General features: G+C 31.0%; 2 protein-coding genes and 1 long non-coding RNA gene across 3 annotated transcripts; all 3 read left to right on the forward strand.

Annotated features, from left to right (window-relative positions):
- The first annotated feature begins 8,822 nt into the window (after positions 1–8,822).
- LOC115725772 (uncharacterized) lies at positions 8,823–11,357 on the forward strand. Its single transcript, XR_009688322.1, has 5 exons — positions 8,823–10,016; positions 10,168–10,294; positions 10,414–10,516; positions 10,605–10,734; positions 10,810–11,357. It is a non-coding gene; the product is annotated as an uncharacterized LOC115725772 (long non-coding RNA).
- A 4,675-nt stretch (positions 11,358–16,032) lies between these two features.
- LOC115695151 (uncharacterized) lies at positions 16,033–17,484 on the forward strand. Its single transcript, XM_030622241.1, has one exon. It carries the CDS (start codon positions 16,033–16,035, stop codon positions 17,482–17,484), a length of 1,452 nt encoding a protein of 483 aa, XP_030478101.1.
- Positions 17,485–19,916: 2,432 nt separating this feature from the next.
- On the forward strand, positions 19,917–21,416 carry LOC115695150 (uncharacterized). Its single transcript, XM_030622240.1, has 3 exons — positions 19,917–20,921; positions 21,195–21,273; positions 21,364–21,416. Exons 1-3 carry the CDS (start codon positions 19,917–19,919, stop codon positions 21,414–21,416), a joined length of 1,137 nt encoding a protein of 378 aa, XP_030478100.1.
- The last annotated feature ends 2,380 nt before the right edge of the window (positions 21,417–23,796 follow it).

A 23,796-nucleotide genomic window follows, 5' to 3' on the forward strand; every position in this document is an offset into this window, starting at 1 on the left:
TCTTGTTCATAGTGGTTTTGACAAGATCAATCTCTACAAAGAGTTAATATGTCTATATCCACTGAAAGTAAGTTCATCTCATTCGCAGATGGATATACATTCAGGGGTGGATATGAGTTTTTCGTTGTATTCTTAAAACAATCACTCTAGATTTTACATTATGCAAAAGAAATTTGAAATGTTTGAAAAATTTCATGAATTTCTTGCAATGGTGAAAAACCATTAAGGTAAGTGGTTAAAGATCTTGCGAACTGATAGGGGTGGAGAAATAGTTAAGGGATATGCAGTTCAAAGATCATTAACTTGATTTTTGAATTATATCCAAACTTACCTCCCCAGAAATTCGAGTTGCATATTGATGATTAGTTACTAGTCGTTGCCTAAATCCTTCTATGGTAATACAATTTCAGAATGATGCAATGGTTGTATACTTAATGTAAATCATTACTAGATTCATGGATGACCTAATCAAAATCTTAAGAAAAGCTAGAACTGTTAACCATGGTTTGCATGTTTGTTAGCTATTCTAAGTGATTAGGGGTGGACCATCCCATAGTCATTAGATAAGAAAGTGTTTGTTTAAACAAATACTACTTTTCTAAGAAAATGACTAAGTCTGAAAATAAAGGAGATATTTTTTCTTGATTCCAAAAGTGTTCTATCATCTTATTCTTTACAAGATGATCCCACTGTCTTTGTTGTTTTGACACAACCGAAGAGGTCAATACTATTTAGTTTTCTTAGACACAATTCACGGTACCTTGTCGTAGTGGGAGGGTTTCTAGGAACTCACCTTCTTATGACTTGGAAGACACTAGTGATTAAAATCCATTGTGAGTTTAAACAAGTAATGGATTGTCAAAATAAGAAACTAAGAAGAAAAGCCAAGAGAACTATGGTTTAATCCATTCACATGGAGTAACTAAATTTTTCTAATACAAGGACATGAAAGGAAATTTTCGTTAATAAGTCTATTCAATGGACTTAACAAAATTTCCTATTCCTAGTATTATAGGTTTGAGTTTATCTAAACCTGTGGCTCATGGTATACCTGATTAATTACTTACTCTAGTGCAAACAGCTTACTTCGATAAGATGATGAAGCATTTTTTTTAATGGCAATCTATAGAAGCTTCTCAACTTCTAAACATAGATTTTATTTATCTAAGGAAAAGTCTCAACTATTCCAGAAAAGATGAAGCCATGAAAGAATTTCTTAAATCAACAGTGAGAGGTCTCAGATATGCTTTAGTATGCCTTAGACCGGACACCTGCTGTTGAGTGGGAGTAAAGAGTAGGTATCAGATTAATCCAGCTGAGGAACATTGGAAGACAGTCAAGTAAATCTTAAGATTAAGAAGAGGAACTATATGTTAGTCGATAAGGGTGTGTTTAAAACTCTTAGACTACACCACATCAGATTTCGAGACTTACCTTTGTGCTAGAAAGTCTACTGATAAGATGGTGATTACTCTGGGGTGGAGTAGTGATTTTGGAGAAGTGTAAAAACCTATCTGAAGTCTCTTAGTCTACCAAAGAGAGACTGAATGTTAAGTTGCAGGAAAGGTACTTATTCAGTCTAAGGGAAGTTCTATACATTTGTGGCACCGTTCCAACTTTTCTTAACTACTAGTGTTATTTCCTGATTAACCAAAAAGTAGTTGCCAAAAGTATAGAATCCAGTATCCCAAGAGAGTAGACATATAGAGAAGAATTTCGCAATATCAAGGATTTTGTGATGAAGAGAGAGTAATAGTGGAGAAAGATTGTGTTTAATTCAACCTGTCAGATCCTATTACGAGGAGTATACTACTACTACACTTGATTTGTATATCAAGGTGTGGAGATTATTTGAAATGCGCATTTTGTTTTATATTAGTGCAAGTGGGAGTTTGCTGGGTTTTGTGCCCTAAATAAAACCCATTTACATATAATCAGATTTACTTATTAATAAAGATCAGAAATAACATTTTATGTTGCATGGTTCACATGATTTATTACATGATTATATATATAATGTATAAATTCTATTTAAGTCCAGAACATATGAATTTGTTAATGATTATAGTGTTGTCAGCACAGTGGAATATAATCTTAATTATATGTTCAAAAGTTTATTCCCTGATTTCTCAGTTCACTAGATTTAGACTGGCATGATATAATCAGCGATAGGTATTCTTACACCTTGGATAAGTGTTATGTCTTTTCCAGGGCATTGGCAAAGTTTACCAGTATCGGATGTATGGAGTATACATCGGAAGGGACTGATATTGAACTTTGATTAGATATATTAAAATTTGTCGTAATATCTATTCAATTCAATATCACCTGTTGATCCTAGATCAAATGATCTTAATCCTGATATGGTTAGGTTGGATCTCAAGAGTATTATACATGTTCTTTGATTTGTTAGTTAAGCCTACTTTTGTGTTAGGGTGATACGTACATTTTTGGAACATGATAGTATAATTGAGTGGGAGAGCTAACATAAATATGGAGTCTATAACTTCTATAGGAATTTAGAAGTGAAATGATGATATCCTTCGAGCTTGGCTAAACAGAGATAAATGGTCGAGATCTCATTTCACTTCGCTGAAATATCATTTATACGGAGCTAAGTGTTTTAAGGATAAAATACATTGAATGTGTAACGGCAATTTAGTTCCTATTCAATGTAGATCATCTATTAGAGGGTCATTGATCAAATTCGGATTATAACAATGGATAACTAATAGCGTATCTATCTCGTGGAACATATAGAGTGTTCTATATGACTGAGAGTGCGATTCCAAGTTCTAAGTGTGGATTCAATAAGGAATTAATAAGTTAGGGAATTTACTTGGTAAATTCGGTTCGACTTATTGGAAGCTCGGTTATATAGGCCCATGGTCCCCATACAAGTTGAGACCATGCTGCTTGTAAGACTCAGTTAATTGATTTTAATTAATCAATTATAATTCTAAAGTTAGACTATGTCTAGTTTATGAATTTTCACTAAGCAAGGGCGAAATTTTAAAGAAAAGAGATTCTAGGTTTTATTTATTAATTAAGAGACTTTATATGTCTAATTAATAAATATATTAAATGACAATATTATTTAATAAATAATTTTTAGTTATTAAATAATTGGAATTGGCATTTAAATGGTTAAATTAGAAAATTGGCATTTTTGAGAAAATGGCATTGAAAAATAACAAAATGGCAAAATTACAAAGTGAGGACCATTATCCCTAATATGGCCGGCCACTTTGTATAGGGTTTACCATTTATATTTTTCATTATTATAATACCATAAAATTCTAACCTAAACCTAGATGGCATTCTATAAATAGAAAGTGTTGGCTTCAGGAAACTATGCACAAGCATCTCATTCCTTTCAGAGAAAATTTTCTAGCCACCACTTCTCTTCTCTTTTCCTCTTCAATATGGAAATCCCTAGTGAGAGAGTAGTGCCCACACACATCAAGTGGTATCTTAATCATAGTGTGGAAGATTGTGTAGAATCCAACCATCAAGAAGGAGAATCAACATCAAGGAAGGAGAGAAAGAGATCCAGGTTCAGATCTTGATTATGTTCTGCTACAGAAATGAATCAAGGGCTCGAGATCTGAATGGAAGGAGTCATTAAATTCCATTGCACCCAATGTAAGGTTTTCTAAACTTTATATGTGTTTATTTCATTGTTTTAGAATTCATATTAGGATTTTAATGAAACATACATGGTAGTAAATCTAGATCCTGGTAAAATATTTCCAACACTATGAACTAGAAAGAATACTTACCTCCAAGTTATTCAACTTCTTCACCTCACTGCTACAATCAATCTCTGCTAGAATTAGAGTCAAAATTCTGGTTGTTACTTGTTTCCTAAGGCTGTCGAGAGAAGGAAGAAGAAGAAGAGGTTTCTTCTTCTTCTTCTTCCTTTTTTTTTTGATTTTTCCTTTATATCTTAATGATATATTCAGCCACCACAATAATCCCATCCTAAGTCATATTCAGCCAAAAATATCAACTCTTTTAAAGTCAAATATTCACCTTAGTAAAAGACCATATTACCCTTCCAATAAAACATTCCACAACATAAAGCTTAGGGGTATCTAGGTAAATTTTCTAACTAATCCACTACACCCACAACTTAAAATTCCAAACTAGCACGGTATAATTCCAATTCCAAATAATTTATCTTATACCGTCGTGACACCTTTGAGCACCCCGTCAAGTTCCAGTGTTGCCAAGCCAAAAAATATTTTATTCAAATTATAGAATCTACGATACCTACATCTTCCAATATAATCTCCGTAATTAATAAATTACGCTTTATTTAGTCTTTTTTCCCTAATCAACTCGTTTTTAGTTTAAGTAGGATTATAATCCTACTCTAATGCCCACATAATCACATATTTAATAAAATATGTCCAATTAAAATATCAATATATTCTCCGGGATATTACAATTTCTCTTCTCATTTTTTTTCCTTAATAATCGTTTCTCTCCATTAGGTTTTCCTGTCATTACATTCAAAAACGACATCATTGGATTCTGTATCATCTAACCACTAAAACTACTTCGTACATTAAAAAGCTATAAATAATTTCATAATTAATCAAAAACAACTGCTAATTTCCAAATTAACTAAGCGGGCTTTACACTCTCTCTCTCTCTCTCTCTCTCTCTCTCTCTCTCTCTCTCTCTCTCTCTCTCTCTCTCTCTCTCTCTCTCTCTCTCTCTCTCTCTCTCTCTCTCTCTCTCTCTCTCTCTCTCTCTCTCTCTCTCTCTCTCTCTCCCTTTGTTCTTCTATTTTTCCCTAATAATTAATTGTTTCTCTGATTATTTTCTTATAAGAAAGAAAGAATAATTAATAGTCTATTTTATTTTTAGGCACACTCATTCAATCTTCGACCAATTTCTTTTATTTTCTTTGTTACAGATCAATGGAGGCAAGTATACGTGAAGAGGTAATATTTATTTTTTATCAAAATATTTTAACTTAATATTTCTTATTCGTATAATTATAATCGTCTTTCTCATTTTATTTGCGAATTCCTACCTCTCTCCTTCTCTCTTTCTTTTTTGCTACAAATTCTTCTTTCTTCTCCTCTCATTCTTTGATCGTTTTGCTGCAAATGGCTTGAGTTGAGGTATTATTAATTTACTTCTTCTTTTTTTATTTCTCTCCATTTTCTTAATTTCTCTCTGATATCCCTATCTATGTTTTCCTGTCATTATATCTTGAATGAATGTTTGTATTGACTTAGACCTGTTCATGAGAGCAATGTATGAATGCCGATTATAAACACTTTATCACGAAATGAATGCAACTTCTATCATTAGTATAATGATTTTGTATTACTGAATATTTTTTTACTGACGATCAATTGTGACAGATGTCAGCAGTGATTTGGATTTCATCTTATGAGTAATGTGTGATCATTTGACTCTGATTATATGAGTATAAATATTGATATTTGAATAATGAATTATATAATTGTTATTATTACTTTTTTTGTTGAGTCCTTGTGACTCACGAGTGCTATGTGGTGTAGGTAATAGGTATAGACGTTTGGACAACCATGAGTCATGAATTTTCTCCAGCAAATGTACATATTAGCTTATTCGGCACGTGGTGTTGAGTTGTCATGAACTGCATTTTTAATGTTCTAACTTTGAAATATATTATATCAAATTATAATGGTATGTCTTAGAATATTTTAAATAGGGGATCCTCAATCGTAAAAAAGGACTATGCCATGATTTTTTAATTTAAATTAGTTGGTAAAGTTTTTATTAATGTTTATCTAAACTAGTAGCTTATTATTATAAACTAGTTTATAAACGCACACACGTGACGTCCCTAAGAATTAGTGCATTACAATCATCGTTACAGATTTTTAAAAAACATTCAAGAGACAACGGTAATAATATACTAATCTCTCTACTCATTCTCTCCCTTCATTTCTCTTCTCATTTTTTTTTCCTAATAATCGTTTCTCTTCATTAGGCTTTCATGTCATTACATCCAGAAACAACTTTGTACATCGAATTCCCTCTCAGTCGTCCTTGTCGTCGAAGATTTTCATAAAACAATCGAGTCACAACTAGTAATAATATACTCATTCTCTCCCTCTTTTTCTTCTTCTATTTTTTTCTGAATAATTAATCGTTTCTATGATCAATTTCCTGCTACAAAGAAAGAACAATTAATAACTTATTTTATTTTTAGGCACATTCATTCATTCTTCGACCCATTTTTTTTAATTAAATAAAATTAATTTTAATAATAATAGAAAAACATTTTCCTCAAGAAAAAGAAAAGAAAAACATTTAGTTGAATTTTTTTAATAATTTTTTAATGGCTATCTAATCTTAAAAAAAAAATAAAAATAAAGAATATTAGTTGATATTTTATATTATTAAATAAATACTCATTATTAGTTGTTACTTTTATATTTTTGAATAAAGGGTGTAATTAAATTTAAATAATAGAATATAAACGTGTTATATATGAAATAAAACCGGAATTTTTTACACAAAATGACTATTTTGACCAATTTTTAACATTTATATTATCCTTTCTATTTTTTACCATTTTTACTTTTTAAAATTTTCTTTAATACTTTTTTAAAGTTTTATAATTACATATTTACCTTTTGTTCTTCTTCCTCATATCTAACCTCATTCAGATCTGGGTTCAACAAGTCATCTCTTACTCTCTCATCAAGCTTATTGAGCTTTCACACTCGTCTTCGCACAATCACCATATGTAGCTTCTCGTCATCTGCCTCTTCTCAAGCCACCATTGTCGTTCAATCGATGTTATTGATGTTTGTAAGGTCTTCTTCTTCTTCTTCTTCTTCTTCTTCTTCTTCTCATTTTGCTAAAATTACAAAAATAAAAGTTTAGATTTGATAGTTTTTATAAGAGTTTGTTGTTTATTTGCTTATTTATTATTGATTTTTCTATTTTTCTTACAGATTTTAGGAATTTTGTTCTTATTCTGTTAGTTTAGTTCTTATATATATACATATAAAAGTACACTTGCTAGGTGTTTGATGAAATGCCCAAGAGAATTTTTTACCAGCTTAAAGGAATAAGGCACATTCAAATGTAATTTTATTTCAACTTTAAGTTAGCATTTTCGTGGTATTGTTTAGATATTACTTTTGTTGATCTATATTTTATCTTTTTTATGAATCAAAAATTTTATCTAAATATTTTAATGGTTACGTTGATTTAACGTTGTTTATAAGTTGTTTATAGTTGTTTCATCTTGTAATTTTTTTATTATTGCTGTTTCACCAAGTCATCCATTGAAGAGGCTTTTCAGGGAAAAATGTGAGGTAATGATGATGAGGTTGCAACTTTAAAGATTAATGTATTAGTTTTTGTTGTCTTTATTTAGTTTCAAAGACTTGTTTTGTTATGTTTATATTTTTTTTTTCTGATGTATTTAGTTAGAAGAATTGTTCAACCTTAAATGGTTTATGTCTCTCATTTTTTTTCTGTTTCTAATTAGTTATTTTTTAGTTTTAATTTAGTTATTATACGATTCTTATTCTAAGGTTCTTAAGTTTTTTTAAAAAACTAGATCAGTAGGCTACGTCTTACATTTATCAATTGTATTTGAATTTGAATTGGAATTGTTTTAGTTGCATGTTTATTAAATTTTATAAATTACATTATTTTTTAGTTGTTATATTGTTGTTTTAATGTTGTTCGGTGCATGATATATTGTAGTATTATATAGCAATTAATCATATTTTTATTGGTTCATTGTTTTATTAATTTTGTCATCCTAATATTTTTAGGTGCATGATAAGACCTCTGACGTTGTTGACAAGTTGAAGCTTTCAAAGAAAAATATTGTCAAGGTTTATAATTTGCTTTTTTAATTTGTCTTGTTTGAAATGTTCTCTGATTGTTGTTCATTCATTTGAAAAAAAAATCATAGCAGAAAGTTGTTTTATAGTTTGTTTAATGTTGTTTTGATGTTGTTTTAACTGCTGCAGGACTTAATTTCTAGTGATGATGAACTTCAAAGTTGATCAGAATAGACTTGTTGTTCATTTCTATTCCTTTGGTAGAATGAACTGAGTTGCAAACATTGAAAGTGTACAAGAAAATGTTTCAAAGTCTTTTAAGAAAGTTGAAGCCACTATACATGAATTAATGATTGAGCAGTGTATTTGAAATTATTTTATGATGCTATTTAAATATTCTGTTACAGTGGAGTTATTATATATTTACTTATTTATTGTTATTTAGTTGTTCAATTAAGAAAAACTAAATATATATATATATGTTTAATTTTACATAGAAACATATATAAAGATTGTTGTTGTGTTATTTTTCTAAGATTATTTGTGTTTTTAGTTAACACCACATGTTGATGTCTAATAACTTTTCATATTAGAATAGAGTTGTTATCTAATTATCTGCTCGTTGTTATTTAGTTGTTTAACTACGTAAAAAAAATTAAATGAATATATGTTTACTTTTTTATGGGTATATAATTTTTTTAAGTTGATGCACTAGTATATTGTAGTTTCTTTTACTTTTTTCTTAAAAATTATTTATCAGTAATTTTTGAATTTCTTTTTAGTTAATGCAATGCGTTGTTAATTAATTAATTTACATATTAATATGAAGTTGTTATCTAGTTATTTTATTTTTTCATATATAATTGTTCAATCAAGAGAAAAATAGTTTATGTATTTTAGTTTTTCATGGTTCATACTTTTTGTTGTTTGTTGGTTTCTTTCATATTTTATACACTATTAGTTGATGTACAATTGATTTTTATGTTAAAATAAAATTATTACTGTGTTGTTCATTCGTTGCTATTAGGGTGTTTAACAAAAAGAAAAAGTAGTATATATTTATTTTTTTAATGTGTAGATATATTTTTAAGTTGGTGTACAAGTGTTATGTAGTTGTTTTTAAATTTATTTTATAGATTATTTGTGTATTTTTTTTCCTTAGATCTTATGTAATTTATGAAGTTGTTTTCATGCCTATTTAACTTGCATATTATAGTAAGTTGTTATGCAGTTATTTATTTGTTGTTTTTTAGTTATTCAACCAAATAAAAATGAATATATACACATGTTTATTTTATTTTATACATTAGTGATGTTTTTTACTTTTTTAGAGTTATTTTTATGCCTATGTAATTTGCATATTGTAGTGGAGTTTATGCAGTTATTTTTTGTTGTTATTTAGTTGTTTAACTAAGAGAAATAAATGTATATATATATTTTTTATTTGTGTGTTGTTTTTATTTTATTTTTTAAGTTGGCGTAAGTGTTGATGCTCAATTAATTTTTATATTAAAATAAAATTGTTATCGTGTTGTTTATTCGTTGCTATTAAGTTATTTCAGTATTGTATTTTTTGAAGTTTTTATCTTATAAATTTATTTTTGTTTGCATAATATGATAAACTTTAATTGATTTATATGCTATGGTTAAGTTGTTTTCTAGTTGTTGTTTAGTTGTTTTGCAATGAGAAAAGAAGCCTTATACGTTAAAATTCATTTTGTCCGAATTCGCCACGTGGCAACCACTGCTGCGTTCTGACGCTACAGTTTGTGAGCGTCAGGCAAGTATGAATGCTTTGTCCCTCACTCGCGTGTGAGTCTCACTCGCCCACATAGCCACATGTGTGCCACACATCTCCTTGCGCATCTGGGGGAGTTTTCAAGTGTATTTTTGTAAATAAGAAACTTTGAAAATAGTATATTTGAAATTAATAAACAATATAAATGTTTATTTTTGCTTATGGTAGTATAAATGTATATTTAAGGTAATTTTAACCCAAAATAGAAAAAACCCCAATAAAACGCCTATCTTTATCTCTCTCTATATATAAAACCCCAAACAAAACAAACGGAAGAGAAGAGAAGTCAGATAAAAATGTTCATTTCTTCTTTTTCTTTCAATTTGTTCTTCGTTAATATTTTGATTTTGATTGAGGTTGATATTCTTCTTCCGTGAATCTCCAATTTTAGTTTGATTGAGGTGCATGTTCTGATTGTTTTTTGTTTTGAGTTTAGATCGAAAAATATATTGTAATGCTTTAATTTGTGGGAATAATCAATAGCATCTATCCTAATAAGTATTAGTTTAGGTTTACTTAATTTGTTTGTCTAATCTGATAATGTAATGGCAGAGATGGCAGAGGTGGTTAAAGAAATTAGGAATGGTAAATGTTTGTTAGATGATGATGATTATGACTCTCAAGATGAAGATGAAAACGATTTTATTATTTTTGAAGATGAAAGGATAACGAGAGCAAGGTATAATTATTATTATTGTTGTTGTTGTTTCTTATATTTAATTGCTTTTCTCTCTTTCTCTTTTTATGTATAATATTAATTTGATCTAATAATATTCTTGTTCTACTTATTATTATTAGGGAACTTAAAGCTAGCCTACCAGTTTCAGATTCATCCGATGAAGAAGCAGAAGATGAATATGAACAAGACTGGGCCATTGTGAACAAACAACTTGAAACTGATGTATGTATTCTTATTCTTACTTATACTTTCTCTCTTTCTCCAATTGTACATTAATTACATCTAATATTAATTCTTTTAATGTTTATAGGGTTTTCATGTTGATTACCTTCCTAATCAACACAAAAGGAACTGGTATCAAAAAATCTTTGGGCAATTCTTGTTGTAAATATACTATTGAAGCAGCTAATTTAGCAATTGTCGAATATAACAAACTCGAGGTAGCTTTGTTTTCTTTGCTTACTTATTATTTATATATTGAAATGAATAAATTTTAATTTGTTTGTGATGATTAGGGTGCTAATTTGGAGCTTAGGGAGATTATAAATGTGATGTATGAGATGACTGGAGGATTATATTATGCTCTTACACTCCAATGTACGGATCGAACGTATTGCGAAGTTAAGGTCTTAAAAATGGGTCCCAAAATATTTGGAAATGTTTAGGCCTGCTAAATATTATCCAAGGCCAACAACAACCACAACAACTACTTCATCAGAAGAAGAAGCAGCAGCCTCCACCTAGAACAAAGGCTTTGTTCAGTGCTATTTCGATGTTGTCCTTTAGTTTTGGAGTGTAGGAAGTTATTACCTTTTTCATCTTTCGTTAGTTTTCGTTAGTTATTACCTTTTTTCTTCTTCATCTTTCCAAGTGGTTTTAGTTCCATTTTGCTTTGATATTCATGTACTTAATGATTCTCGTGTATTTATTTTTTTTAATTTTAAAAAGCTTTCAATAGGAGAAGTATTAACTAGATTTTTAGCTAATCAACGCGAAGTCATAACAAATGAGAAATTAACTAAAGTTGTAATAAATGCTAATAATGAACACCAGTGATTAAAGAGGTTCGGCTCTAGATGTTAGTAATAGTCTACTGCCCTTGTATTTTATTAATCGGAGTTCCAAAATCAAGAAGAAGCTTTTGAATGCAATGAATAAAAATGGCAGAGTTTTTGCTCTTTAAGTGTTGATTTTTGGATCTCCTTCCCAGGTCATGGGTGACGCCTTATATTGGGGAAGAGCCGGTGCTTCTTGCTTGAGGAGACGCGATTATTACAGAAATATTTCAACCATCTCCTTGATTTTTGGAGGTGGTTGAAATTTGATTCTTGTGGTAATATACCACTATTTTTGTGGGTTGCAACTACTATTGAGCTTTTTACAGGATTTGAATCTTGAATGAGGTGGTTACGGTGAGGATACCTCCTGGGATATGACCCAAACATTTAGCTTTATTAGGGGGTAAGAGTCATTTACTTCGGGGTGGTACTCCAAAACCACTTACTCTCACTCTTCATGTTGTGTGTAGTCTTGATACTAGGATGACATACTTGCTTCAACGATGCCATGTGTAGCTAGAGTGTGATACTTGGCCCATAAGGGTGTAGGGGGTAAGGGATGTACCCCTAGACTAACCCCTCACCCTTGGGGTGTGGTGATCCTTTAACTCATTGTCAGAGTATTTATCCACCCTCCCTTGAGGGTAGCCACCTTGCTTACGCTAGGGGGAGGGGTGACCGTTAAATTTAACAATTGTGAACAATAGTAATAGTCGTGACTTTACATATTCCATGTTAACTTAGTCTTGATATTTTTGTGCCACATGTCATCATACTTACCATGTCATCTTCGTTAAAATTTGGGTTAATATTTACCTTCCAAATTTGTAGCAGTTGACTATACGGTAGAAACTTTCTTGTGTAGTCCGCGCTTCAATTTTGTTTTTAATGACTTGGTGGTATGGTGCCAAGAATGCCATGTCTATACTAGTAATTATATTTCAAACCCAAAATATTTTTTCCACTCTTTACACACCACTCCAATAATAATTGGGATTTTTTCTCAAATATACAGAAAAGACCTAATATTTACATTTATACGGATACATATGCATATTTAAACTTTTATACAAAAGAAGTTTCTTTTTTTTTTTTTCAAAAAATACGAACATATTGTTAATGAAGAGGTGTGTTAATCACAAGAAATAAAGAAGAAAAAATAGAATAGCAATATATAACCAACAATTTTTTATTTATATGACCAACACTTTTATTATTCTAAATCTTTAATAAAAAATTAATAAAGCAAGGTGACTAAATGAAATCTACAAAAGAATATATAAAATAAAATATATTTTAAATTATAAAATATGTATATGCATAAAAAATTAAATATATATTATTTTTTTAAGCTAAACAATTAAATAACAATGACAACTAGACAATAACTCAATTGTAAAATAAAAATAAGGGATAATTTCACAAATACAAAAACAACAAAAAAAAAAAATTACAAAAATACAATTTCACGGAATTTTAAATATTTTTAAGATTTTTATGATTTTATTTACCGAAAATACAGTCTTTTTATTATTAATTTGTTGTTGATTTTTTGTTATCTGCATGTCATTTTTTGTTGTTATTTGATGTTATTTAAATATTATTTTCATGTTACTTTTATGTAGTTTTCTTGTTGTTTGTATGAAAAACCGTAAAAATATAAAAAAAAAATTCTTTAAACGGAAAAATGTAATTTTTTTACAAAAAATAGTATCTTATGTAATTATCCCTAAAAATAAATTGGGTACCAACAAATTATGTCAACTCAAAACAAACTTATAAACAACACATAAATAATCTTAAAAATTAAAAGTAATACCATAAACAAATAATTATATACTCATTTATGTATTGATAAAATAACTTAATTATTCAAAAAAAAATCTTAATAAGAACTAAAAAATAATTGCATAACAACACTATGTACATATGAAAATCAATTAGACATCAACAAATAGTGTAGGCAACTCGAAAGAAACAAAACAAAAAAAAAAATTAAAAAAACAAGTAAAAGTCACCATTTAAAAAACTACAATGTTAATATAATAAGTTGATATACGAGTAATTTGTAGTTATTTTCAAGTTTTATTTTATTTTTTTGGAAGGTTGTTTTGGGGTTATTTTTAAGTTTTGATGAAATAATATGTTGATATCTGATTTATTTGCATATTATAGTAGAGTTGTTGTTTCATTCCTATACTTAGTTGCCTAAACAAAATTAAAATAAACATTTGTATATTTTTTTAGTTGATTTCTAAGTTAAGTATCATTATTTTTTTTGGTTAATACATTAAGTTGGATTCCTTTGATATTGTATCGATAATCTAAAGTACCCAAAAATAAATAAATAAATAAATAACATGACACAACAACAATCTTAATATATGTACCATAAAAAACTAAACATATATATATAATTTTATTTTTCTTTTATTTGAACAACTAAATAACAATCAACAAACAACTTTATAACAACTTTATCATAATATGTAAATTAAATAAGTATCAAAATAACTTTACAGGTTGCATCAACTCTAAAAATAAAAAAATAAAAAAATAATAATCTATAAAATAAATTTAAAAGCATCTACAAAATATTTACACACCAACTCAAAAATATATTTACCAATAAAAAACTAAACATATACTTATTTTCTCTTAGTTGAACAACTAAATAACAACGAATAAACAACTCAATAACAATCTACTTTAAACTAAAAATTAATTAGGCATAAACACATTGCATCAACTTAAAAAATATAAAAAAAAACAACACACAAATAAAAAAAACATGTATATAGTATATTAATCTTCTCTTGGTTAAACAACTTAATAACAACAAATAAATAATTGAATAAGAACTTCATTCTAATATGCAAATTAAATAGGCATGAAAAAAAATTCCAAGAAAGAAAAAAATACCAATAATCTATAACATAAATTTAAAATCAATTACAAAAGACTTGTACACTAATTGTACCCCAAAAAAAAAAAAATATATGCTATTTTTCTCTTGGTTAAACAACTTAATAACAACGAATAAACAACACGATAACAATTTCATTTTAATGTAAAAATTAATTAGGCATCATGATATTACGTCAAGTTAAAAAATAAATTAAAACAACACATACATAAATAATCTCAGAAAATTGAATCACAACGGTGAAAGAATTGTACATTAACATATACCCATTTAACATAATTTAATTTAATATTTTAAATTACTAATATTTTGTATTCACTTAAATTGCTAGGAATTAGCAATAAGTTAGTTAAGAGTTGCTTTAAGTGCTCAAAGATGCATACTTATATATGTAAAAATTTAAAATAAATTAATTCTATAAAAAAATTTAAGAAAATTACTTTAATATATTTTTACTTAAAATAGTTTTGTAAGAAAAATAATTTTGCAACAATTATTCTACTATAACTACAGTGAAATCGACTTTTCTCGTGTTCTTGCTCTCGCAGCTGAGAAGCTGGGGCTATGGCGAAAACGAGATCTGGAATTCAAGGAAAGTCTCGATCTGCTAGCAAGAGAGGGAAGAAGAAAGTTGGACGTGTTGAAACTGATGAGGTGCTGGACTGTTCGATTGCTGAAAAGGATGAAATTCTGGAATTGGAGATTTCGGAGGAAGAGGTGTTCGACAAAGACTCTGGTCTTGATCTTCAACCTCTGTCCCTGGGAGCTTCATTAAAGGAGATTCAGAGGCAAGATGAGATTCGAAGTGACTTTGCACACTTCTTAAGGGCGAATGAGCAATGTAACAGTGTCGTTAAGCAAGGTAAGTCCTCCATTCCCCCTGTTCTTCGATCTGGTTCAGTGATGAGGAATCTGGATAGTTCTTTTAAGAGTGAAGAACATATAGTAAAGGTGAAAATTACATTAGAGGATATAGAAGATGAGGTGTTGTTTTGGCAACCTTCAATTGTGGTATGTGTTGGGTTCAAATTGCAGATAATTGAGGGGTTTGCAAAGAGAGTTTGGGGTGATAAAGTAGACAAGGTTAAGATACTTTGTTATGGTATATTCATAATCAGATTTGACAATATGGAGTATAGAGATCAGGTGCAGAATGGGGGTTTTATCTTCTTTAATCGAAGGCTGGTTATTATGAAACCATGGGATCCTAATACTAATTTCAGCAAAGAAGATGTGCATAGTGTTCCAATTTGGTTTCAGTTAGAGGGCTTAGAAATTAAGTATTGGGGGGAAAAGTCCTTGTTTAAAATAGTTGGCCAAATGGGGAAACCAATAATGGTGGATGCTATAACTAGAGAGAGGGAACAATTGAGCTATCCTCAAAGCCTTCTTGAAGTTAATATGGACCAGATGTTGCCAGACTTGTTGGAGTTTGAGGATGAACATGGATTCAATACCTCCATTGGAGTGAAATATGAGTGGAAGCCGACCACATGCACTTACTGTTCTGGTTTGAGACATGTAGCAGCTGAGTGTAGGAAGAACAATGGTGGAAAAAAGGAATGGATTGTTAAAAAAGATCATAGGGGGAAGCAGCAGGTGGATGAAGATGGGTTTACTAAGGTCACTACTGCTCGGACAATATGGGGAAAATGCAAGGAAGATAGCAGCTACAGTGATCAAAAATTCATTTCGGGTGCTTGAAAGTGAGGAGAATACAGTGGAAAACAGTAGGGAGAATGTAGAGATGAACAATGCTAACACAGAGGAGGGGGGAGTACCCTCCTTTCTCAATAGATAAGATGCTTTGTTGGAATGTCCGAGGGGCCAACAATCAGCAGAAACAGTACTTAATAAAGCAATTTATTGATGTACAGAAAGTTGATTTTGTTGGGCTCCTCGAGACAAGAGTAAAGGCTTCAAAGCTTGGAGCCTTGTACTCAAATGTTTTTGAAGGTTGGTGTTTTTCATCTAATATTGTTTGGCATCCGTGGGGGAAGATTGTGATTGCTTGGAATCCTCCAAGGTTTGCTGTTGATATTATTAGATTCACAAGTCAAATTATGCATCTAAAAGTGTCAACAATAGATGGATTGTTTTCAAGCTTCATAACAGTGATTTATGCTTCAAATAATAGAAATGAGAGGGGTTTACTTTGGAAGAGTTTAGAGGAAGTAAATACAAGTGAGAATTGGTGTCTCATGGAAGATTTTAATGACATATCAGCTAAAGAAGAGAGGATTGGGAATAAGGTGAAGTACTATCCAGATTCGGCTTTCTTGAATTGTGTAACTCATTGTCAATTGGAAGACATTAAGACTAGTGGGAACTACTTCACTTGGTCTAACAAGCAACATGGGGATGATAGAATTTTTTCCAAGATTGATAGGATGTTGGCCAACCAATCTTGGTTAAACAAGTATGATCATGCTGAGGTAGTTTACATGAATGAAGGACTTTTTGATCACTCTCTGGGTGTTCTTTCACTCCATCCTATTAGTGCCTCGGGTAGAAAGCCTTTTAAATATTTTCGAATATGGAAATCCCATTCAGGATATGATGGCTGTCGTAAGGATTGTTGGAAGAAAAAAATTCTGGGATCTCTTATGTTTCAAGTGGTTACAAAGATCAAGCATTTCAAGGCTAGTTTGAAGGAAATTAATAAGGAGGGCTTTAACAACCTGCAACATACGGTTATGATGCTGAAGCAGGAAGTGGATGACTGGCAATCGAAAGTTCACCAGCAGCCATTGAACACAGAATTTACTGGAAAAGAAAAAGAGGCTCAGGATAAACTGGTTGTGGCTCAGAAAAATTATTCATCCTTCCTCCAACAAAAAGCTAAAATTGCTTGGTTACAAGATGGGGATTGGAACACTGCTTTCTTTCAGTCGAGTATCAAGCAGAGAATAAGAGCTAATCGAATTCTGTCTATTGAACAAAGGGACAGGAGCAGAACTCATGAGCCTAACCAAATAACAACAGCCTTCCTTGAGTACTACAAGGAGCTGCTTGCCACTAAGATTGACAATAGAAGGAAGATTAATACAAGAGTGCTTTCTATTTGCCCTTATTTATCTGCTGAACATAAAGAGATGCTGAGTAAAGAATTTACTAAAGATGATGTGAAGGCAGCTATTTTTCAGCATTGCTGGGGCAAAATCTCCTTGTCCAAATGGATTCTCGAGCTATTTTTTCCAGGATAACTTGGAGATCATTGGGGAGGAGGTCACCAATGCAGTCTTATCTTTCCTTGGCTCAGGTAACATTTTAAAAGAAATCAATTCTACAATAATTACCTTGGTGCCTAAGGTGAAATGTCCAAACACTATTAATGATTTTAGACCAATTGCTTGTTGTAATGTTATTTATAAAATTGCAACTAAGCTCTTGAGTTCTAGAATCAAAAATATCTTGCCTGAAATAATCTCTCCTTCCCAAGGTGGTTTTATTAAAGGAAGATATATTGGGCATAACATTATGATTTGTCAGGACTTGGTGAGACTGTAATATCCCGAAAAATATATTGATATTTTAATTGGAAATATTTTATTAAATATGTGATTATGTGGGTATTAGAGTAAGATTATAATCCTACTTAAGCTAATCATGAGATGATTAGGGAAATATGAATTAATGAATAATAAAGCGTAATTTATTAATTACGGAGATTGTATTGGAATATGTGGGTATCGTAGATACCATAATTTGAATAAAATATTTTTGGGCCTAGAACTGTGGAACTTGACGGGGAGGTCAAAAAAGTCACGATAATAAAAGATGAATCAAATTGAATTGAAATTACACCGGACTAGTTTAGAATTTTAAGTTGTCAATTTGGCGGATTATTTGTAATGACCAAAATACCCCTACGGTGGATTTTTAGGCTTTAAGGTTTTGAAGGCAATTTAGTCTTTTCTTAGAATTATTATTCTTGTCTTTAGTGTGACTTTTGGGCTGAGAAAGAAAATAAATAAATACAAATTTATGTTATATGCTTAGGTTTAATTCATTTTGAAGGAAAAACGAAAAAACTAAGAAATGGCATAACACCATTTCCCTTCTTCTTCTCCCCTTTGAACCAATGATCAGCAGCTACAAGGGAGGGAAATTCTTCACCAATTCTCAAGCTTTAGCAGTATTTAACCTAGTCCAAGGATTCTTTAAGGTTTAAGGGCCCGGAGTCGTCAAGCTTTGTTTTCCACTTAGGTCGGCATGCACGTTTAATCTCTGGATTGAGGTAAGAAAAGTACTATATGCCGTTTGTAGTTAACAATTATAATTGTGATAGTCTCGATTATGATCGAGATTCCGATAAGTGTATGTTTTGACTCGATTATGATCGAGGGAAATATTATGAAACGATTATTATCGTTTGACTCGATTATGATCGAGGAAAATATTATGAAACGATTATTATCGTTTGACTCGATTATGATCGAGGAAATATTATGAAACGATTATTATCGTTTGACTCGATTATAATCGAGGGAAGTATTATGAAACGATTATTATCATTGTGGCTCGATTATGATCGAGAAAAATAAACGGTTATTACCGCTATGAGTAATTACTCCTGAAACCGCGGATAGGTTTCTTACTTATCGTTTGTTGTATCGGACAACATTAGTGACATATACAGCTCGTGGTTAACGAGTGGTAGGGGTACTTCATGAAGTACCTAAATTATGTGGTTATGAAGTTGTGGAACGATCAAGACTGTTATTATGTGATGAGTTGTAATTGAATACATTTTTGTTAAGGTAGGATTGAATAAATGTTATATTGCTTATGAAATTGGTCATTTTTCTTACAGTCTCAGTGGCTTAGGGATGTAAGAAAATAGGTTGTAATGATGTATGATTGGAGTGCTTTATGAAGCACTGAAATTGTGTGGATATGCTAATGTGTGAAGTAGGGTGCTTTATGAAGCATTGAAAATGAATATTTATGATAATGCATGAGTAAGGTGTTTTATGAAATGCTGAGATTGTTGATTATGTATATAAATACTCTTAATTTTGTAATGAGTTGCTCGTATAGACGTTGAATTGTAAATATACGTTGAAAGAGTGCAATCTACTGGTATGAATAATCTGTTGAAAAGAAATCTACTATCACTTTCCATAATTTTCTTTTGTCTAATAGCTTTCTTGCTGAGTCATTATAACTCACGGGTGCTTCATGATGCAGGTAAGAAGATTAGCGGTTCTGTTTGGCCATGAGTCAGAGGTCTCCCAGCAATGTACATATCAATCGTATTGTCTTGGCTTCCAGGAAGCAGGATCACCCGTTTTTCTATGATTGGATGTATAACCTACTCTTGTATTAATGGTTTTCTAATTGGTTGTAAGAGAATTTTATTAGCAGGGGATCCCTATATTACGACAGTATTTTGAACTAAAGTTTCTATTTTAAATTTAATTAAAGATAATATGTTTTTTTTTTTTGAATTAAACCACACTTTTCCTAAACTAATAGATTATTGATAATAAGATTATAAAAGCACACACGTGGCGTTCCTGAGGTTCAGGGCGTTAGAGAGACATTATGGAAGGAAAGCTAATAAACCAAGTTGCATGATTAAGCTTGATCTTCAAAAGCATATGATACTGTAGAGTGGGAATTTATTGAAGAAATGCTAGAGGGACTCAAGTTCCCTAAGAACTTCATTCAACTTATTATGAATTGTGTTCGAACTCCTAAGTTTTCTCTTATGTTCAATGGATCCTTGCACGGATTCTTTGAATCTAAGAGGGGGCTTAGGCAAGGTGATCCTATGTGTCCTCTTCTGTTTGTCCTAGGTATGGAATATTTGTCTAGGCTAATGAGATGGATTGGGGAAAAGGATGACTTTAAATTTCATAGTGGCTGCTTGAAGTTAAAACTTAATCACCTAGCATTTATGGATGATGCTCTGTTATTTTGTAATGGACATGCGAGGAGCATCAAATACATGTTACAAGCACTGAAATTATTTTCAAGTACTTCTGGCCTGAATCTGAATCCTAGCAAAACAGCTTGCTACTGCAGCAACATGTCTAGGAGAGAAGTTCAATGGTTGTTGGAAAATTCAGGTTTCCAACAACAGGTACTCCCTTTTACCTATCTTGGAATTCCTATTTCCTCAAAAAAAAAAAAAATATCTGGGAAGGAATGTGAACTATTGGCTGAAAAGATGACTGCTAGTATCAAGAGTTGGAGTTTGAGAAATTTGTCCTTTGCAGGTCGAATAACTCTCATCAACTCAGTACTAATAGCCATTCAAGCTTATTGGAGCCAAATGATCATTATGCCTAAGAAGATCTTGAAGAACATAGAGGCTATTTGTAGAGCCTTTTTGTGGAAAGGTCAAGCTACCTTCTATGGGGCAGGGGCTGTGGCTTGGGGAGATGTTTGCCAACAGAGAAAAGATGGAGGATTAGGAATTAAAAGAGTAGAAGAATGGAATAAGGCTGCTATATGCAAATACATATGGGCTATTGCAAACAACCAAGAAAGCCTATGGCTAAGATGGGTTCAAAGTGTGTACATTAAGAGTGAGGGCGGGTGGGACTACTCGGCTTCCATTCACTCTAGTTGGTATTGGAAGAAGCTTGTAGCTCTCAAGGACACTCTCAAAAACAAAGCAAGACCCTGCTATGTTCTAGGTACAGAAATATTCTATCTCAGCTGGTTATTCTCTGTTTAAACCGAGTACAAATCAGGTTTCTTGGAGCCATGATGTTTGGGCAAGACTAAATGTCCCAAAGCATAGTGTTATACTATGGTTGGCAATGTTGAATAGGTTAAAGACAAGGGATAGACTTGTGAAGTTTGGATTACAAGTGGAGGAATGTTGTATGTTATGTAACACACAAAAGGAGAGCACACAACATCTATTTTTTCAATGTCCTTTTGCTGTCCAATGCCTTAGAGAAGCCAAATGTTGGCTGAATTGGAGAGCTTCAGCATCAAATCTGCCTATGATTATAAGGTGGATTGGAAGAGTGAAGGTGAGTAGATTCAAGAAGAATGTGCTGCCTGCTGTCATTGCAGGGTTAGTATACTGTATATGGGAGGCTCGGAATAAGTATATTTGGCAGGGAGAGCTGCCGAGTTGCAGCAGGCTAATGGAGAACTTGAAATGGAGAGTTAAAAGCCGAATTATCATGGTTTTGCCCAAAAAAATTGAAATGTAAAGATAGAGAATGGTTTTATGATTTGTAATAGTGTAAATACAAAGTATGTATAGATGTATTAATTGAGGCTTCTAATTGTGAAGTGCTCCTAGGATGTAAATGGTTTTGTGCAATATAATTCTCTAATTCATAAAAAAAAAAATTTGTAGTACATTTAAAAGAATAAAATAAAAAAGAAGAAAATGCCATTTTTATAAATAAAATAAAAAAATTAGGCAAAAATCTACAATAACAACATAAAATAAATTTAAAAGCAACTAAATAAATACTTAAAATAATATGACAAAAAATTATGACAGAAGATATTAGAGAGATATATTGAACATCTGTAATATGTAATATTATATTAGAAGTGTAATTATATATATATTTTGATATTTATATAAATATATATTATAGGAAAAAATATTAGTTATTTAATTATATGTAGAGTAAAAAATAGGTAAATATTTATTAATTTTAAAAAATAATTAATAAGATAAAAAGATAAAAAAAAAATGAAAGTAAATATTTATTAGATTACTAATAAATACTTGAGAAAGATAAAAAGATAACAATAAAATATGATAGTTTCAATAGAATAAAGATGTTGTTATTAAAAAAATAATATAATAATAATAAGTCTTTTATAAAAACAAATGAGTAATATTCACTTTATTATATTATGTGAGGATGTTGAAGTAGAGAGAATATTTAAAACCATGGAATGTCAATAACTATTAGTAAAAGTTGTGGCATGTACGTGGACCTCAGTAAAGAAGAGAAACAAATTGCTTACAAGAAAAATAATTTAAATATTTACATAGAGGAATAAATAAATTACTTGTAGTAACATAATTGGAAGAAAGCTAATTTAATGTAAAAATAAAAAAAAAATAATTTATTTATGGTAGCGTGGACCCTTCATATGTATTAGGATTTAAGGAAGAGACAAAACCTTCAAATACTCAAAAACTCAAAAAAAAAAAAATCACGTTCTCTTTTCTCTTCGTTCCAATTTCTGGTCTACTATATTGTTAACCTTGCTTCTAGGTAAGAACATTGAGTCTTAATTAAAGCGATTAGATAAAATAAATAATAGAAAGCAAAGAACTGTAAATAAAAAAAATACCAGAATTTTTAGAGGTTCAACCCTGTGATAGTGGTAATAGTCCACTCCCCTGTAGATTGTATTAACTTATGAGACAAAGAACAACGTATTCTCTCTCTAAAGCTCTGACAATGGATCTTTAAGTAATTCTCTCTTAGATCACTATTTCTCTCTTAAGTGTTCTCTCTAATACAATTCGTGTCCCGCAATAGTGAGGTGAGATTACAATTTTATAGGGGCTCATTATATAGGAATGGTTTCCCTTAATGTATAAGAAATAAATAGGAAATTAATATGTTTCTATAATTACAATAAAAGAATTGGGCAAGTTCAGGCTGATTGCCTTTATTCTCTGAAGGTACGAATCAATCTCATGAAAGTACAGATTACTTCGGGTCATGCAAGCTTAGAGATATCATCGATCACTGCTGAAATTGACAACTCACATTTCTTGGCTAGTGCATGAGAGTTGATCACACAATCGAGCTAGTCAGATGTCATTTGATGACTCTATCCAGACATCCTGCTATGTAAGAACAACTTGGACCTTCATATCAATTCTTGTGGGCTGCTAGGAGTAAAACCATCTACCCACGGTGGAAAATGCAAGACACGTGTCATCGAAGTAGATGCCACATAAGAGTAGAAAAAATAAGATAACATTTTCCCCCAAAGTCTGCGTGGGACCTTCTTGGTCGCATGTGGACTTCATTCAGCTTGGAAGCTTGTCCAAATGGGTGACGCGTGTCCTGACTGTTGAAGTTGATCCGACGTGACTTTGATTTAGAGTCTCTTTGGTATATGAGGCATTAAATGCCTCTTCAAAATTGTTCCTCGAATCACGCACTGACGGTTGAGGAGTGCAGCATGCGTGACGTCTTGTCCTTTGTAATGAGTACTTGAACTTACACTTTTTGGGGGAAAACTCAAATTTCAAATTACTTTACTCTTTTAGGTGCTTATAAAAGGGGTTTAATCCTTCGTGGGAACCTTTTTAGCCATTTTCATTCTAAAAGAATCAGACCAAAAAAATTCTTCATATTTGTCGCTCAGATCTTCGAAGAAGGTTGCTGGGAAATCCATTGATGCTACCCTTTTAGCAGATCAATAAAGCTACGAATAGCGAGTAAGTTACTTTTCCCTTTACTTTATGGAATGGCCATTGAATGTACGAATTATTTTTTGGGTTTCTTGCCACAACTTTATCTATTCTTAAACTGTTCTTGACTGATCGTAGAATAGATGAT

This window comes from Cannabis sativa, chromosome 6 (genome assembly GCF_029168945.1).
Source record: "Cannabis sativa cultivar Pink pepper isolate KNU-18-1 chromosome 6, ASM2916894v1, whole genome shotgun sequence".
Taxonomy (NCBI): Eukaryota; Viridiplantae; Streptophyta; class Magnoliopsida; order Rosales; family Cannabaceae; genus Cannabis; species Cannabis sativa.